Source organism: Melospiza melodia, chromosome 21 (assembly GCF_035770615.1).
Source record: "Melospiza melodia melodia isolate bMelMel2 chromosome 21, bMelMel2.pri, whole genome shotgun sequence".
Taxonomy (NCBI): domain Eukaryota; kingdom Metazoa; phylum Chordata; class Aves; order Passeriformes; family Passerellidae; genus Melospiza; species Melospiza melodia.
The window spans coordinates 7,710,434-7,729,351 of record NC_086214.1 but is presented as its reverse complement, the minus strand read 5'-3'; the positions used below and the strand labels follow the sequence as shown (position 1 = coordinate 7,729,351).

At 47.4% G+C, this 18,918-nt stretch overlaps 1 protein-coding gene across 1 annotated transcript; it reads right to left on the bottom strand.

Annotated features, from left to right (window-relative positions):
* Nucleotides 1-281: 281 nt before the first annotated feature.
* On the bottom strand, nucleotides 282-17,104 carry HSD3B7 (hydroxy-delta-5-steroid dehydrogenase, 3 beta- and steroid delta-isomerase 7). Its single transcript, XM_063173722.1, has 6 exons — nucleotides 16,879-17,104; nucleotides 12,374-12,529; nucleotides 8,664-8,772; nucleotides 4,044-4,143; nucleotides 3,016-3,178; nucleotides 282-2,114 (listed from the first exon to the last, which is right to left on the bottom strand). Exons 1-6 carry the CDS (start codon nucleotides 17,024-17,026, stop codon nucleotides 1,675-1,677), a joined length of 1,116 nt encoding a protein of 371 aa, XP_063029792.1. The 5' UTR covers nucleotides 17,027-17,104; the 3' UTR covers nucleotides 282-1,674.
* Nucleotides 17,105-18,918: the final 1,814 nt, after the last annotated feature.

Below are 18,918 nucleotides of genomic sequence, written 5' to 3'. Positions count from 1 at the left end.
CTGATTTCTCATCTGTAAGCTCATTTTGAAAAAGAATTCTCTCATGAGTGTGAATTTAACTTGGCAGCTCTCACTGTATTGCTCCACTTTCCTTCCTGGGTAATTACCAGGACTAACAGGAAGCAAATTTTCATCATTTCCATCAAGGATGCCATGCTGAAACTTGCTGTTTCCAGGAGTATCAGGGCACTTGTAATTAAAATAAGCTTCTATTTGTGCATATGCACACTTTTACTCCAAGAACACTCAAGAGACGGGTACAGATTCACAGAACACAGAAGTGTGACATTAACAGTGTTTATTTTCAATTTGAGCCAGTATTGTAAAAATATCCCATTCCTCCAAGCTCAAGTGAAAACTGACATCTCAGTTGTGCATAATGTAGATTCACCAGCCTCTCTGCAAGTCTTAAAAATAGAGAAGCTGATAAACTGATAGAAACCACAGTTTTGCTGTGAATCTCCTGGAAGTGCCCGTCCCATCTGTGTGAGGAAAATATCATCTGTGAAATGCTGCTCCCAGATGGGCTGTGCAGCTCCAGAGCCATGCAAGGAGTTGAAATGACCTCTTCCTCCTCGAGTTCAAACGTTATTTAGCATAAATGCAGCCCCTAAGGCCTTCACTTTACTTGCTTTCTGCCAGCACAGCAGCTGAATATGGGCTTTAATCTGCTTTGTTTTGCCATTGGAGAGCTCTGTGGTAAGAGACTTGGAGTTACAAAATACGTGGATCCCACCTTTAAGCTTGTAGACATCACTTCTCCATCCATACAATTAAAATTAAATCAGCCTGTGCCTTGTTAGGACAAAAGATCGGGGACTTTTCTTTTAGAGGGATAATATTTTGAAATAGATATTCTTTATATGTGGAATATTGAATAACAGGAAGCATCTTGCAAAAGGCAGTTTTGGAAAAGGGAATTTTCTCTTTTTACTTTTTATTAAACCCTAAATCAGAGCAAAAACCTGCTGGGTTTTGCTTGTCCTCCCCAAAACTATCACTGAAGAGCCCTTCAGTGTCTGAGCCAGGTACAGCCACCCCACCAAATATCCAAGACCAGACTGTGGAACAGAACTGTGGAGCTCCTAGGCTGTGGAACAGAACTGGCTCACAGATTTTACCACAAAGGAGTTTTCTGGGCACCATCTCCCAGCTGAGCTTGTTCTCTCTTGTTCCCACAAGTCCCTCACCATGGTGGCACCATGGCAATGAGGGAGGCCAGCAAGTCCTGTGTGTGTGCAGGGAAGGTTTCAAATGCCCATGGGACACAAAATAGCTGAGATTTTGGCATGGCAAGGGTGTCACAGCTTGCAGCCTGTGAGTTTTTCTCCCTCTCTGTTTCTGTACTGGGATTTCTGTGTTTGCAAAGGCCTGTGCAGGTTGTGAAGCTCCCTTCTCTGCACCAAGGGAAATATAGGTTGGATATCAGGAAAAAGTTTTTTACAGAAAGAGTGATAAAGTTCTGGCATGGCCTGCCCGGGGAGGTGGTGCAGTCTCCACCCCTGGGTGTGTTTAACAAAGCCTGGATGTGGCACTGGGTGCCAGGGTTTAGCTGAGGTGTTGGGGCTGGGTTGGACTCGATGATCTTGAAGGTCTCTTCCAACCCAGTGATTCTGTGAATTCAGATGAAACCTGCTGCTGTGAGAAGCAACCTCCTTACCCCAAAATTGCTGTTCAGTTCTTCTTTTCCTGCAGCTGGGGGGGTCCCAGGCTCCCTGCAGCTGCTTTCAGCCACTGTGCAGTCCTGAGCCTGCTCTCCTGCCATGTGAAGAGGGGCTTGTACCCAAAATGCCTGGAGGCCTTGTCTGTCTCAAAGGAGAAAGTGGTGACTATGGTGTTCAGCAGGGACACGTTGAGGAAAGGCTGTGGCCTCCAGAAAGGGGCCAGGATGGCCCTGATGATCCTGTGCAGCTGTATCATCACCCACATCTTCCAGTAGGGGATGTGAGAGCCCAGCCTCACTGAGGGGTCTGCACTGGACAGCAGCTGGTGCCTGACCAGGAAACCCTTCCTGCTTGGGGTGTCATCATAGCAGTAATATACCTGTCCTGCCAGCAGCTCTGCCTTCAGCTGCAGGTGCCTTGCTGCAAGGACATGCATCCAAGCCACATTCCCTGCAGAAATAACAGAGGGAGACAAACAGCCATTCAAGGGGAGCTCAGTTTCCCTGCTCACCATAGAATGAGTGCATTGGGTGTGCCAGCTTCAGTGCTGGGAAGCAGGGAGGCACTCGTGTGTGCTCAGCTGTGCTGCACAGAGACTGAGTCGTTAATCCAGGCCTCCAAGAGCCTTTAAACCTTTGGTGTCCCCTTTGAGCTGGACAATTAATGTGCCTTGTGATCCTGGTTCACGTGAAGCAAAAGGACAGTGGTTTGTAGTGAGAGCAGGATGAATAGGAGGCAGTGCTGCAGGGTTTTATCCCTGCCTCTGCTGTGAGCCTTTGAAGGAGTCACTTGATTTATCTGGGCCTGATCCTTCTCTAACAGCATTTTCAAAATCTGCACTTTTGGAAAAAGCCATAGAAGTGTGCTGCACAGAAATCACTGAATGCCTGCATGATCTAATGGTGAATTACACCCCCCTGAAAGGCACCAAAACAAATTCTTCCTATAGGTTTTGTGAGTAATTTCTTGTGCTTGCTAAAACTGGTCATGTAGTGCAGCCTTTTCTGTAAAGAACTTGATAAGTAGTGGTAGTTTAATTTTTTTTTCTAATGAAGAAATGTCTTTTCCTAGCAAAAACATTTTAAAAACACAGCCAGAATTTCTCTCTGCTGCCCATATATCCCTGAAACTCTTCTCAAAGGGCATAAAGAAAACCCTTGCCAGGAAAATAGTAATAAGAAGCTGCTTTTAAAATCCTTTAGCCAGTCTAAGTTTTGTGGTTCCAAACCCATTTGTGCTCATTCACCATGCTGATCTCTCAGTCTGGGGAGATTATGGCTAAGCTGACGTGCACAATCCCCTGTGACTAAAGCTGGTAGCACCCATGCAAGGAGCTCAGCCCTTCACTCACCCACGTAGGTGTGATTCCTCTCGGTGTCCTCGGGCTCCAGGTAGTTCAGAACACCCCTCCTGGCCCTGGCCAGCAAGTACAGCTCCTGCAGGAAGCCTGCCTTCTCCCCATACACGGTGTTGGCACGGAGGACGCAGGTCCTGAGTGTGCCACCATTGCTCAGCTGCAAAATCAGGGAGGGAGGTCAGGGAATGGATCCAGTTTGGATGGATCCAGAGATGGGATCTCCCACAGTGAGAAAAATCTCCCACAAATAAAGCCAAACCCTGGGACTTCTGGCCTAGAGGAGTGAATATTTGCAGATCTGCTCTGCATGCTTAGTACCTGTTTTGGGTCCCTGAAAACACAAGGAGGTGTTTGTTTGATTTTTTTTTTTTTTTTTCACAGGACACCTGAACCCACATGGTGCTCCTTGAGAATGCTGGTGGCATTAATTCTTCTGCAGTTTGGGGCATAAAAGAGGATTTGCAACAACCAAAACTAGGTACCACAGCAAGCCAGCAAGCCCAACTGGCTGGCCTCAAAGTGGGACTGGGGGAGAGATGCTCCAGGCAGTGGTTTAGAGCACAAGTCTCAGTTTTATATTCTCAATTGTCTAGAAGAACTCATATGTCTGCTGACTGTGCTGCCAGCCTAAAACACTGAACAGGGGGCTAGCCCTAGGTATACCAGTATTTTTAGTTCTTAAGTCACTCTGGAAAGACTGAAAATTACACATTTTTTCAGTATGAACTAGGTGAACCTGGTTCCCTCAGCCCTAATTTAGCACAGCCCTTTCCAAGGTCACACTCCTGCTGGAGCTGAAGCAGAGGCTCAAAGAGAAGCACCCTGTGATCCTGGGAGAGTCTGGCAGCTTCCTGCTGATGTGGGAATATCAGGCTTTGGGAGGCTTAGGACAATGTGGTTTATGCATCAAATCCAGGCAGAGGTTGGATACACACTTAGCCAGGAGCTGTGGGGTTTTTCCATCTCCCTCTTCCCCCTGCCCTGTGCTGTAATTCCAGGGGTGCTACCACTGGATTTTCTACCTTTGCTCCGTTGGCTTCAAGCACAATTTTTTCTGCCATGGCTTTTGTCTTCCCATAGGGCAGCTCCACTTCCCCAGTGTACTGAGTGTCCTCATTTCCTCTGGAACAGATTGTGGGAGACAGGGAGTGACCATGGGGTGGGGTATTTTCAGGGTCCCCTGTTGTGGGGAGGAAAGATGAATCTGACTCCAGATTCTTAGAAGGCTATTATATCATATTATATTACATTACATTATAAAATGCTATACTAAAACTATACTAAAAAAATAGAGAAAGGATACTGACAGAAGGCTAAAAGATAATCATGAAAAACTCCTGACTCTCTCCAGAGCCTTGACACAACTGGCTGTGATTAGTTGTTAAGTTAAAACAATTCACATGAAACCAATGAAACAATCACCTGAACCTCTGCTTTGTAGAAACAATCTCCAACCACATTCCAAAGCAGCAAAACACAGGAGAAGCGAATCAGATCATGATTGTTTTCATTTTTCTCTGAGGCTTCTCAGCTTCCCAGGAGAAGGAATCCTGGCTGAGGGATTTTTCAGAAAATGTGACAGTGGCAATGGGGCAGAGCACAGGGCTCAGGGACATCTGTGCCAGCCTGGTTTGCTCTGCATTCCCTGCTCCCAGGGGTTTCTGCTGCCTGGCAGCAATGGGAATCTGAGCTCCTCACTGCACTTTGGGAGGAATAAAGCCCCAAGGAGCACCAGGTGCTTCAGGGTGTTCACAGGCAGCTTTGCATGGGGCAGTGCTTTCTCAGAGCTGGATTTTAGTTTTGTCTAATAGCAGGATTGAAATAACATTCCATCAGGCAAATTAGAAGGCAGCAGAGTGACATTTTTAAGCAATTCACAGCAAGGTAAAAAGAGCACAAGAAGATGGAGGGCAGGAAAATGAGAGCAATTCTACTTCATTTTTTCATCAAGGGCAGAGAAAAGCCTCTCATGAGCCATAAACTAAAAGGAGAAGCTGCTACTTAATTTTCTCACAGAGTTGATTAAAGTTGGGAGGCATTTGCTGGGGATGTGGTGGAGCTGCTGGAGATCTCCTGGAAGCCTTGCAATCAGCAGGGTTGGGCTGGGATTGCTCCTCCATCTCCCCTCACAAATTACCCTTAGGGGGAAGGAGAAGCGAAGAACCCATGGCCAAGGACAAGCAGGGAACCCTGGGCTGCGGCTGGAAGGCAACCTGCTCCTTAGGTGCCAAGGGGAAAACCTCATGTGGGATCTCACATGGAACTGGCCTCTCAGGGCCTGGAATAATTCCAAGGAGAAAGCAGAAAGCAGCTCTGCTCCCCAGAGGGTGTCAGCATCTCATCCCAGTGGTTTTAGATCAGCCTGAGGCCATCATGAGATTTGATTTAACATCTCCAGAGGGCTCTGGAGTGAAGAAATCTGGCTTGCAGCATGGGGAAGGAGCATCCACTTGCTCCCCTGAGTAGCAGAGAGGGGCTCTCCCTCCCTTCTTGTGCTGCTGGAGACTTTCTTCCCATTTTTAAATTAATTTTCTCTATATTTTTCTGTTAAAGAGAAATCCACCCTGGCAAACCAGGACCTGCCAGGCATGGGGTACCCCACAGAGGGCAAAGAGGAATCCTCACCCTCCTGTGGCAGATGGGCTCAGAGACCTCTCCTTTTCAGTGGCCTGTGAGGACTTCACCCAGCAAATCTGCAGCAGAGGTGCTTTTGTCAAACACTGGGCCTTGGGAGAGTCAGCTCTGGCTCAGGCTCCCTCTTTGACCTTGGCAAGTGTTTTCTCTTTTCTGTGCTCAGATCTCCCTGTGTAAAACGTGGCCAGTGCTGCTGCCTGGCCCCTGCCTGTTCAGCAGTCTGGCATGTTGTGTGTCAGATATCCCAGCTGAGATCAGGCTCTCCTTGCACTACAGCAACAGAAATAAATTAGGAGCATCAGAAATGCAGACTCCTCACACACCCTGGGCTTCTATCACAAAACCCTCCTCCCCTCCCTGTGTTTACAGGGCATGAACAAGAGACAAACCAAAAAACAAGCAAGACAAAAGATTGATTGTGCAAGGTTTGTTGCAAGCCCAGGAGAGGCCCAAGACAATTAGTGGGGGGTTATCTAGAAGTTCTAGTTTTAATTGCTTTCTTTCTTTTTTTTAATCATTTTTTTGGGGTTTTGGTTTGGTTTTTTTTTCCCCTGTTTTTTTGCCCTGCAAAGCTTTTGAAAAGCAGCAGCCTCACAAAGGGACAAACCTGCCTGCTGTTCCTGGGCTGAGCTGTGTGTGCCTTCCCCCACCCCTCTGAAGCTTGGTAGTAACAAAGAGCTCAGCATAATGCTCTTGCTTTTCAAAACGATCCCAGATAAGTGAACGCTAATCAGAGTGGAGCAGCATTGTCAGAAGGTATCTCAGCAGTGCCTGTCTCCCAGGGATTGAGACTGACAGAGGCATTTTCTATTATTGTTGGATGCTGAGGTGTGAGCATTATCCCTGAGCCCATCACCCCGGCCAGAGACTCCTCCTGCTTTGTCTGTGCCAATTCCCTGCACGTAAAAGGGAGGGAAATAAATTCTACGGTGCAGAGATGGAGAAGGGAGACAGAGGAAAAGGAAAAGGAAAAAAAGGAAAAGGAAAAGGCAGGATCCTGAACTGTGAGGGAGAGGGCAGAACAGATGGGGTGGGAAGATGGGAAGAGGAGAAAAGAGAAAGGCATCACCTGTGCCTTCAGTCTGCAAAGCAGAGCCATGTTCTGCTGCTCCCAGTCATCCCTGGGCTCCCTCCTGAGACAGGTGGGGTAAGTTTTCACTGGGAGGCTGATTCTTCTCATTATCTAATTCCCTTCATTCAAAATCAAAGTAATTGGAGAATGAAGACCCCTCTCTAGGGCTTCCTCTCAGGATAATGGGAGAATCTGAACAGAACACTCATTTTGTGTTCTGCAAAATGAGTGAAAGGCTCCAGGTATGGCTTTGTTTGTGTTTGTGGTGGGAAAGGCTGTTCACAGCTCCATGAGCATCAGCCTGGGTGGGTTTTCTTGCCCCTGCTGGTGCCACCATTACAAGCCAAAGGATTGTGATTAGGCAAGATCTGGGGCTGATTTTTCAAGACATCTGTTCACATCTCTCTCTTAACTCACGGGACCAAAATACTGACAAGCATGTGCCTGTATCTACATGAATTCTTAGGAATTATTTGTATTTGCTGGTGTCCAAATTCCATAGCTTTGCAGTGACACAGTCTCCAGTGCTTCTGGTCCCAAATGGATTGAGTTGCTCTCATGGATTTTTTCATAAGCCAGACATTTATTCTACAGATTTGAGTGCTTAGACACTTTTCAAAACAAGGGGCTTATGCCTTAACTTACTTGTGAGCATGAAATTTTGGCTTGTGGGCAATTTTAAGTTATGTCTTTTCTAGCTGGGCTCAAATTTCTAGAACCAAATGACTGGAGGCAGCTGTGCCCAGCCTGGCTGCCTGTGGAGACACCACTTGACTTGGAGCCAGCTCCCCTGGCACACACATTTCCATGGGCTGAGCAGTTTATGTGGCTACAACCAGGCTGATTTCAAATCAGCAAGGAGCATTCCAATAGTACACATCAGACTGCCCTCAAATTTAACCTAAAACTTCAGCCCCTGAAGTTTTTTAAGATATTTATTCAGAAATATCAGCCCTTCTCTCAAGGTGCAGGTGCTGTTGCCCCAGGAATACAAAAGTATTCCCAAATCCTGAGCAGGGGTGTCAGCTGATTGTCAAAGTCACTTCTGGAGATCAAAGCAAAAAAACCCTCAAAACTGTTATTTTGACCAAAACTGTTATTTACTGTCTTTGTATTGATCCAAATCCCAGCTTTGCCACAGAGGGTTTTCTAAAGGTCTGCTGCTGCTTCTGGGTCTGTGGCTCAATCTCATGGGAGCCCAGAGAGAGGAGAAGGGTTGAGCATAAAGTTCCCTGAAGCCCAGGAAATAGCTCCCATGAGCATGTTCCAGGAAGAAGGACTTTGAGGGATAGAAGGGTACAATTTACAGGCCAGAAGCAGGCCTGTAATAGAAGGGTACAATTTACAGAACAGAAGGATGTGACTAACCTGAATCCTGCAGATTCACACCAATGCCTCTGTCCCTTAGGTCTTCATAGGCAATTACTTTTTTCTGGGATAATGCTACATGAGATTTGCCCACATTTGCTAACAGGAGATGGGCACAGGCTGGCCAGCAGTTCCCTGTGGAGCTGAGAGGAGGAGGGGCAGAGTGGTGGTAGCAGTGTGGCACCACCTGCCCTTTGAGTTGACTCATTGTGAGGGAGAGCAAAACCTCTGACCCAACAGCACGATGTAATTTGGCCATATCCCAAACTCTGAGCACGTGAAACCTTATCTGAAACTGATTTTAGGGCTCTGAGGAGCAGGGCTGTAGATCCAGGGACAGCCTGGCAGTGCAGCTGGGCCATAGTGCTCTCACCTTGGGGAATCACTGGCCAGGCTTAGGCTGGGAAGAGCCATGGCTCCTAAATGGGCAGAGCAGCAAGGAAAGGTTTTCAAGAAGGAGAAGGGGAACACAAATCTTCTCCTTGGTAGCTCAAATCCATCTGGCTGCAGTTGCATTGCTGTTTGACTGGACAAACAGAGTAAAAGGAGAAGGTTTGCTGAGGCTCACCTGAGCAGGGGCTCACAGGAGGTGTTGGGTCCCACAGCAGCGATGGAGCTGGTGTACAGCAGGTATGGGATGCTCAGGGCACAGCAGGCCCTCACCACATTTTCAGTTCCTGTGGGGCAGGATGGAAAGGACAAACATTCAACCACCTTGCCTTGATTCCTGTTGTGCAAATCAAAACAGATTCCCAGCATTTTTCCAACTTAGAACTAACCCATCTTTTTATGGCTGAAAATATGTAAAGCCCCAGGTGAGGGCTGCATTTCCTCAGGAGGGGATGGTTGATAACATGAGTAGTTTATAACATAAGTAGCAGTCACATCCACAGCTCTGATGTGGCTGATCATCCATGGCCATTGCCAACTGACTTAACTTGGACTTTAGAGCTGCTAACAAAGAGAAGCTGAGGGTTTGGCAGAGAAAAACTCAATTTTTTTTTTTCATTTGGGGGCAGGTTGTTGGTGAAGTGCTGCCTTCTGGCAAAGGATCAGTGTTTTAGTTGCATGTGTTGCTGTGTAGAAGATCTGCAGGGTGCTACAGGGTGAAATCACTCCATCGGACTCCAGCTGCAGAAATTTAAATAAAATAATGAGGGCAGCTTACAAATTCACGTGAAATCCAGACAAATCCCAAACATGGTTTGCTTTAAGGAAGGTTGTTCTGGCTGAAATAGTTGGTCAGTGTGTGTGGTTAGTGTGGTTATTTTGGAGTATTTTGGTGGGTTTGAATGATTTATGACTCTTTCAGGGGTGGTTTTTTGCATTCATTGTGATTTTGATCCAAGTTGATCCTGTGAGAGCCTCAATGACAAGGACTGAGAGCCTTCAGACCTGATAAGGCAGATCTGAAAGGAAGTTTGTGGGGCTGGATTCCAGAAATCTCCACACTATTTGTGCCTGGCTAAGCAGGCTCTGCCCTGAGCCTGTCTGCAGACCTTGTGTGGGAGGGCATGTGAATTTTCTTCTCTTTGCTCTTAAGGGCATAATCTGAAATTACCAAGGAAATCCTGAGTTTAGGATAATTTCCAAGCATACGAATCCATCTGAAATCCCAGTGGAAAAGAATCAATGTGCTTCTCCACAAGCCTATCACAATATGTAAAGTTAACTGAGAACCCCTGGTGAGAAACATCACCGGAAACAGCTGAGTTAAAATCCATTCAGCTTAACAAAAAGCAGATTAAAAAGTCTTTAAGTGACTCGATGGAAAAAATAATTCTTGTAGAAGAGAACTCTTCAATTCAGTCAACAAGGCTCTAACAGGATTCAGCAGCCAGTGGTTGAAACAGAGGAGGGAATCAAAGCAGAAGATGTAAATTTTGGCCAGAAATTATAATTAACCATGGCCACACCACAACTCCTCAGCATTGTTATGGCTTGCTGAAAGCCATGATAGATAGCCCATTAACTTGCACCCTTAATTTGAGGCAACAAGTCTGTTGAAAAGGAATGGTCCAATTTAGCCACAAATTGTTGGGCTTAGAGCAGTAATTGGATGGATTTCTGTGGCCTGAGTTGCACAGAGGAGCCAGCTAGAGGATTATATACTTGACCTCTCCTGACCCTGCTTTTTACCATGGAGTCTACAGCAGGTATCAAATACCATTTTTATTCTTTTATCTGCCATGATTTTAATAGAGAACTTCAGGCTAATCTCTCAGTTCAGGATTTTGAGGAGCCCCAGTGAGGGCAGCAGCCCCATTTTGGGGAGTTCCATGTGGAGCCATCCAAGGGGAGGCAGAAATGCAGGACAGGCTCCTGTTAAACCATCCCAGACCGTGCTCCTCAAAGAGTCACACTGGAAAATCCTTGCATGTGTGGTTTTCTGGGAATGTCACCAACATCTGCAAGAGGTTTGTTTGCTGAGAAAGGGACTTGCCTGGTGTTCAGTGCTCTCTGTAAATCCTCTCCGAGCTGAAGCACCGAGCTCACAGCAACAGTGAGGGGGAAGAGCTCACAAAGCCACTAAAAAGCAGCAGGAACCCTCAGGCTCTGAATATTCTCAGAACACAGAGAGCACAATACAGGCTCTTAAAAGCATTGAGTTTTGAAAACAAGTACAGCAATGAAAAGAAGGCTGGAATTTAAATGTTACCCTTGAATGTATCAGCAAATAGTCGAAGCCCTGAGCAGTAATCGAGTTGGAGATGTATATATATTTTAAAAAAATAAAATTCCTTCCTTTTGGTTAACGACTATTTTAGTAGCTAACAGCCTGAGGTACCACTGGAATTGCTGCTGTAATAGGGATTTCATTATTTTTATAGCCTGTGCTTATTTCCTAGATTTATGAACAAATTTTCTCTCAGCAGAACTTGCACCAAACATGAAATTGGCTCTTGATGGTAGGAGGAGAGGGCTGTGGAGCTCTCAGTTACACGTGGCCTGTTGGTACATGATAGCTGGGAACTCTGACTAATTAAACAGCATCACTCTGCTAATTAAAACAGCATCACTCCCTTCTGGTGGGTGCAGCTCAACGGGTACAGCCTTGTGCTGGTATAGACAGGGCAAAATCCCTGGGAAAGCTGTGAGCTATCCAGAACAGGGTTTAATTTTAATTGTTGTCCCTGTCACACACAAAACAGTTTCAGACCACTGTAGGTGTGTCCTGACCCACCTCAGTGCCACCAGGGGAAGATCTGCCCTGGCCCAGGAGAGCTGTGCCAAAACTGAGCCCAGATTTGATGAGAGGAGCAAGGACAGAGGGGCAAAGGGAGAAACCTCTCTGCTGGAAATGTTCTGGACACCTTTGCCCTGAGCAAGGACAGAGGGGCAAAGGGAGGAATTTCCCTGCTAGAAAGGTTCTGGGCACCTTTTCTATGCCTGAGTGTGAGGGATTCAGGCAGAGGTAGCACAAAATGTGGTTGGATGTGGCTGAAGGTGTGTGAAGGGGACAGGGCAGTGCCCAGGGCCCCCTTGGGAGGACAGGGCAATGCCCGGGGCCCTGTGAGTGGACAGGGCAGTGCCCGGGGGCCCGTGAGGGGACAGGGCTGTGCTCAGGGCCCCGTGAGGGGATAGGGCAGTGCCCAGGGGCCCGTGAAGGGACAGGGACCTTCCTGGGGCCCTGTGAGGGGACAGGGCAGTACCCGGAGTCCCATGAGGAGACAAGGCCATGCCCAGGGCCCTGTGAGGGGATAGGGCAGTGCCCAGGGGCCTGTGAAGGGACAGGGCCGTGCCCGGGGCCCTGTGAGGGGATAGGGCAGTGCCCAGGGACCTGTGAAGGGACAGGGCTGTGCCCAGGGACCTGTGAGGGGACAGGGCAGTGCCCAGGGCCCCCTTGGGAGGACAGGGCAGTGCCCAGGGGCCCGTGAAGGGACAGAGCCATGCCCGGGACCCTGTGAGGGGATAGGGCAGTGCCCAGGGACCTGTGAAGGGACAGGGCTGTGCCCAGGGACCTGTGAGTGGACAGGGCAGTGCCCAGGGCCCCCTTGGGAGGACAGGGCTGTGCCCAGGGACCTGTGAGGGGACAGGGCAGTGCCCGGGGGCCCGTGAAGGGACAGGGCCATGCCCGGGGCCCCATGAGGGGACAGGGCAGTGCCCAGGGCCCCATGAAGGGACAGGGCAGTGCCCGGGGCCCTGTGAGGGGACAGGGCTGTGCCCAGGGACCTGTGAGGGGACAGGGCAGTACCCAGAGTCCCGTGAGGAGACAAGGCCATGCCCAGGGCCCTGTGAGGGGACAGGGCAGTGCCCAGGGCCCTGGTCTGGGCTCACCCCCGACATTGACAGCTCTCATCTCCCAGAAGGGCACCGTGCCCCTGTAGTCCACCACGGCCGCTGTGTGCAGCACCACGTGCACCCCCCTCATGGCAGCCAGGAGCGCGTCGGGGTCTCGGATGTCCCCTCTCATCACTGTCACACGAGTGGGAGCTGCAGAAAAACAATGCAGAGATGCAGGGGGGGAAAAGGAATATAAATCAGCATCTGTACTTTCTGCAAAGTACAAAAAATCTATAAATTAAAAACATTCATTTATTTATTTTAATTAAATTTACATTAAGTAAATAAATTCTAGCAACAAATTAGTTATTAATTAATAAATAATAAAGATTTTATTAATTAATAATTAAATTAATTAATAATTTAAAATTGAATAAATTTATTTTAATTTATAAATACAAATTATAAATTGAACAAAAATTTATAAATAAAAAAATATAAATCAAATCAGCATTTGCACTTTCTGCAAACTACAAAATATTTATACCTTCCTGCAAAGCATGGAATGCCCTCTCTGCAGGGGAAGCAAAGCACTGTCTGATAGTGACTCTGCCATTTAAATCCAGCACACCAGGGCAAAAGTCCCTTTTTCTGGACTCCAAGAAGCCAGGTTTGCATCTGCTTTTAATTTAAGATGGTGCTGTGCATCAGCTGTAGGGCAGAGTGGCTGCGTCTGTGTGTCTGTCAGTGCAGAGTCCCACCCTGCACCAAGGGCAGCAGGGCACACCTGGCCCAGGGAAGCTGTGCTGGACTCTTCTCTTCAGACACAAAATTTTAGGGCTTGTGGGAACAACACCTGGTGATTTCAGGACATCCCACAGAGCTTTGTTTAAATTGCAAATACTGGAGATTAAGAAGGAAAATAATGCAACAGGTTTAAAAAGTTTCATAGGAAATTCCTCCTTTAGAGCCACTCAGAATTTTTCCCCTGTTCCCTTTTACCTCCTCCTTCCTCAGAGCAGCTGCTCCTTACATGGCTACTCTTGGCATCTACTATTCATTTTCTTGCTTTGTAACATTTAAGTAGGATTTTCCCTTTTTCCTTTCCTGTAGCTGGGAATAGACCAGGGAGAAGCTGGGATGAGCAGCCTGTACTCCTCAGGGGTTTGCAAGAAGCCACTCATGGGGTTGCTTTGGGAAGGAGATGTTAGGAAAATTAATCCACAAACATCAGAGGTTTATGTTCAAAAAGGAGACAGAGGAATCCTTTTTGGCTTTATTAGAATAAAAGAAGAGGCCATGGGGCATTCCCCTCAAATTTTTGGAGGATGCAGCCTCCTTTTTATCCTCATTTCCCAGCCACATTTCCCTTCTCTCTTTCCCCATTGCCTGAGGTATTGAGAGGTTCAGACTTCCCAAAACACCTGATACTGAAGATTTCCCTCTAATGTATAACCCTCCCTTTTAATTTTTAATTCCTATGGAATTTAAGGGTTTCTCTTCCCCATTGTTTCTTTCATCTTTCAATATCCAATTTCATTTATCAGCAAACCTAGAGTTTATTTGTAAAGGCAAATATATATTTCCATTCATCAATCAGTGGAACCCTTCCCATTGTTTATTTTCTCTCCCAGTGCTGGTTTTATCTACGAGCAGACCCACAGCTGGTTTGTAAACACAAATCCTCTATTCCTCTCAGAGATGTCTCCTCTGTCCTGGGCAGAGCCCCACATATGCTGGGCTCAGGCCTGGAATTCCTGGAGGATCCCACAAATCAGGGAAGGGTCTGTGGGGCTGTTATGGCTGGAAAGCCTCAGAGAGGATCCAACAGGGCAAGGTGGGCGGAGGATTATTCCTCATGGCCCAGAAGGAGGGATGGAATCCAAGCCAGCAGATCAAGTGGTTGAGTGTTCTCTGAGCAGCCTGGGATGGAGGAGGAGACAGGAATTTTACCAAAGGGTCCAGCTGCTTTCTTTATTAGCAGAGCCAACAATCAGTGGACTCACTCTGAGGAGTTTTAATATTAAATTAATTAACATTGAGCATGAATATTAATTTAGTAGTAAATCACAGAGGTGATTCAGTGAGAATAGAGGGTGAAAGGAAGGAGCTGTCCATGGAGCAGAGATAAAACCCTTGCCTGGAGGAGCAGAGGAGGATGCTCCTGCTGAGAGCCAGAGCAGGCTGTCAGCAGAATCTTGGGGGGAATTTTTCTGCTCCTCTGTTGTTTGGGAAAGCCTAGAAGCCATCAGGCTGAAGTGTTAAATAGCCTTTTTCACATTGCCTGTGTTAAGGCAGCTGGTGTGGAGCAACCATGAGGAATTTCCAAATTGACAAGGCCTGGTGAGCTCTTCCCAGGGCTCCTAAAGAACTGCAGCTCTAATGTGTTATCAGCTACTTTGGAGAACTTCTGAAGGCACTGGGAGAGTTCAGCAGAGCAAATGAAACACTTGTGCTTAGAAGGGAGGTAAAGAAGAGGCAGGAAATTACAGAACATTTTGGTTTCAACCCCAGGAAATTCAGGAGCACGCACTCCAACACGTGTGTGTGAGCACCTGTGGCATAATGGGCAGGATGGAGGCAGCTGACATGGATTTGTCAAGAACAAATCAAGCCAGATAAACCTCCTTTGTTCTTATGACAAGGTAACAGGCTGCAGGGATATTGTGGAACAGGTTGATTTCATCTATCTTGATTTTTGAAGGGCTTTGGAAACTCAGCGTCATTCTCACAAGGAGTCAGTAAAACATGGGCTAAATAAGCCCCATTAAGGAGAGCACAAAGCTGATGGAATTACAGTTCCCAGGGAATTGCCAGCTGTGGTAGGTGGCTGCCCTGGGGCTCTCCAGGGCTTATTGCTGTATTTGAGTCTTTTTGATTGTTTTCATCAAGAATCTGGCAGATTTGTTCATTAAATCAGCAGATAACATCAGACTGGGAGGGACCATGCTGGAGGATTTGAGTATGAGCTGAATGGAATTAACAGAGTCTGGAGGGGGAGGGAAAAAAAAAGTGAAATTTGATAGGAACAAAGAGAAGTTTTTGGGTTTAGCAAGGAAGAGGCAGCTGTTCTTCATGAAGGAATTAAATTGGGCCAGGGCAGCTCAGGAGCTGTTGCTTGTTGTCAGCTGGAAAAGGCACAATTGTAGTGACAGATAAAACAGGAGGATAAATTACAGGATGGAAGAGCCAAATCCATCAGCTTTTTGCAGCAATGGGAAGGCCACAGCCCAAAATTCAGTGCCCTCCTTGCAGACAGGAGCAATGGCAATGCCCTGCAGTGCTGGATGGAGCAGAGGGGGAGGAAGGAGGGTGTGAGAGCTGCTTTAGCCTGAAGCAGAAACCAGTATGGAGTGGAAGGATGTGGTTTGCAGATGGTGGAGATTGTTGTTGAAAGAAAAGAGACACAGCAATCCTGTAATACCTCTTCTACCTGTAAGTTTAGATGGGAAATCAAGGAGCCAGACTGTACCCACTGCCTGGTGGGGCAGAGATAAATGGGGTGGCCTGGGGACAGAACAAACATCTGTGGTGGGGCAGAGGATGGGGTTGGGATGGCCCCTCAGGCTGCTCCTGCCTCATTGCCTGTGGTTTGCTGGGGTGTCAGGCCACAGAGCCCTCCTGGAGCAGGGATTTTGGCACCTCCCTAAGGTTTAAACAGATTTTTCTTCAATTATGGGTGCTTTTAAGGTAATTGGCTCCCTGAAAGCAGGGGAAACCAGTCTGCTGAGTTCATCTGCCAGGGAGGTTTCTGATAGTGATATTTCCCTGGGAGTCTTGACTTGCTGTGGGTGCATCCCCTTTCTGTCCATATCTCCCCACAGGATCTCCCTCAGCATTTTTGGCCTCTCTCAAAGCAGGCTGAAGGTTTGGGCAGCCAGAGACAGGGAACCCAGCCCAGCATTAGCTGAGCAGAGCACCCTGAGCTGCCTTGGCTTGTTTTGCATGGGTATTCCTGAATCCAGTAAAACAGGATGTTTTTCCCCAACAAATCTCACTGTGCTCAACCCTGCATGAGAGCAGCACTCAGGATATGATCAAATGAATTAATTCAGTATCTCTGAGTATTTACTGAGACTCACCCTCTCCTTTTTTAGGGCTGCTATAGGTTTCTCTCTATTTTTATAATTCATTTCACAATGCCTGCAGTAGGTGATGAGATTGATTCAGTTGCTGTCAGGATTTTTAGTTGTTCCCCTCAGAAGCAGTGGCTGGTTGGAGCAGGTCAGGAGAAGGTTGATTTTAGCCCCTTTGTGTCAGATAACTGGGCAGCCAAGTTCCCATGTCACAGCCTCTGTGTGCACGTGGCTCCTCACAACTGAGCCCTGCCTGGGACTCAGAGCCTCACTGGGAGATTTCTCTTGGGTGATCCATCCCTAGGGGGTCTTTTTTCTTTGATTTAGTGCTGTAAAACTTCTGAGCTGGAAGTTGTTCCTGACCCAGTCTGTTTGTCCAGGTTCCTGCCCCATGCCTGTAGCTGTGGCATCTCCAGTGTTTTCCCAGGTGCCAGGAAGGGGAGGGTTATGGGCACTAAATAGATGTTGGTGCCCTTTTCTTACCTGTGCTGTATTTTTCTACTTCTTCTCGTGCTACTGAATCAAAAACTCTGACTTCTTTGATGTAGTCTTGTTGAGACAGGAGCTCCACAATCCTCTCCCCCACAAAGCCACATCCTCCTGTCACCAGGTAGACCCAGGCCCCATCCATTGCTGCAGATGTTGTTGTGGTTGAGGAGCAGAGAGAAGGAGGCTGCCAGGACCTTACTGTGCACTCAGTGTTTGCTGAGCTAAGTCTAAAGTTTAGCTGTCACAGAATGCTGCTGGGTGAACATTAACTGCAGCTGGTTGCTCATAAATCAGCTTTTTCTTGGCACAGTGCTGCCACAGGTCCCTTCTGGGCTCTCTGACCCTTTCCTTGCTCCCATGGTAGCCCATGGCCAGTGGGGCACCTCTGGCTCGCCTTGGTGTGTGTCCAGGCTCAAGCCAAAATTTGGATGCTGGTTTTGCACCCTGGACATTCCCTTCCCACAGGCAGGTTTATCAGCTGGGGGAGCTCAGGGCTGCCAGGGGATGCTGCCAGGACCCTGTTCCCATGCCCTGGTGGTTTGTAGAGAGGCTTTAGAGCAGCAAATCCAGTGCTGAGCTGTGCCAGGGATGGGCAGCTGGGGTTTGGTGGTCACCAGATCCACCAGTCTGAGCATCTGGCAGGGCTCCCCTGGATGGATGTGCCTTGAGCTGAATACATCACTCACATCCCTCTCTCTGATAGATTTTTTTTTTTTAATTTTTATATATATATATATACATATATATGTATATTTAGGAGGAGAAAGACCTCTCATAAATTTGAAAACTTTATTGAGTGCAAACTCAACCACATCCTTTGGCAAAGTGTTCCAGCAATTAATTCTCATCACTGATACAAGTTCCATCTTGGCTGACACACCTTTCCCTGCTATGCTATACAGTTTGTGCAGTTTAGTTTCCCACTGGAGTCCAAAAATGGCACCAGCTTTGTCCAAGGGAGCTTGATCCTGTCCTAAAAGTGGGATGGAGCAGGGACAAGACCTGTCCTGTTTCTCCCTGCCTCTCCCAAAAAGGCTCAGAGATAACAAATCAGGCCTGATCAGCTCCCAGCTCTCCTTGATGCCAAGCAAATGACATCCTTCAGTCTGGAATATTCATATTTTTTCCAATCCATCTTTGAAGGAGCTTGTCACTGGTGTTGGTGAGCTGTTCTTAGAGGGTAAATAAGGCAAAATGCTCTCCCTGCTTATTTTTCCTTTACACAGTGTAGTAGTTGTTTTTCTATAGTGTTGCATGGGAAGTTTAGGGTGAGTTTGTTCCTGTTTCATGTTCACTGCTTTCCCCATCCCCAAGCTGGAATGTGGAGACAATTCCAACTGCATTCATGGCCAGAGCCACTCTTACCACAGTGCCAGTGCCTGGCTGGCTCAAGAGCCACTTGCTGCTGAGCATGAGGTTAATGAAGAGTTAAGGCAGTGAACTCCAAGAGTAGCTGTGTTTTGTTGGTGAATAAATAGTTTTCTTTTAATCAGCTCCTGCTACAAGTTCAATGTGTTCCCCTCTGCCATTGATTTTCCTGGGCTGTGTTAAGCTCAGGAGAAGTCAGTTCCCCTTGCTGTGATTACAATCAGTGCCCATAATGGCCCAGAGACCAACATGGGCCTGATGCTAATTTGGTGCCTGGCAGACCAGCACAGCCACAAATGTCCCAAGAAATTAATTTAGCCTTTTATCCAGCAACTCCCAATCTGTACAGTGGTGATTAACACAGCTGCCTCCCCTCAGAGGACTTTGCAAGGATAAATACATCGGAGTTGGAGGTGTTAGGACTCAAAAACTGAGATAAATAGACCCTGAGAGACCCAGAGAAGTGCTGCATGGGAATGTCTGGCATGGAGTAACCTTGAGCATGTCCTCATCAGTGATGCACAAAGCCCTGTGAAGCAGAGACCTCCACTCTGTGGACATTTTTGTGTTTACAAGGCTCAGCCTTTGCTGCACTTTGGTATCTGCATCTCTGCAATGTAGTCTGATCAGGAGGGGGAAAAACTGGCTGGGATTTACATATTTCAT

What these genes read in the sequence shown, in the direction of transcription:
- HSD3B7 (XM_063173722.1), bottom strand. Translation starts at nt 17,026, where the DNA reads ATGGATGGGGCCTGGGTCTACCTGGTGACAGGAGGATGTGGCTTTGTG. An exon ending in GAGAGCTGTCAATGTCGGGG is followed by an intron (nt 8,773 to 12,373) that starts GTGAGCCCAGAC and finishes CCTGCCCCACAG; the next exon opens with GAACTGAAAATGTGGTGAGG. An exon ending in TCCTGTGAGCCCCTGCTCAG is followed by an intron (nt 4,144 to 8,663) that starts GTGAGCCTCAGC and finishes AATCTGTTCCAG; the next exon opens with AGGAAATGAGGACACTCAGT.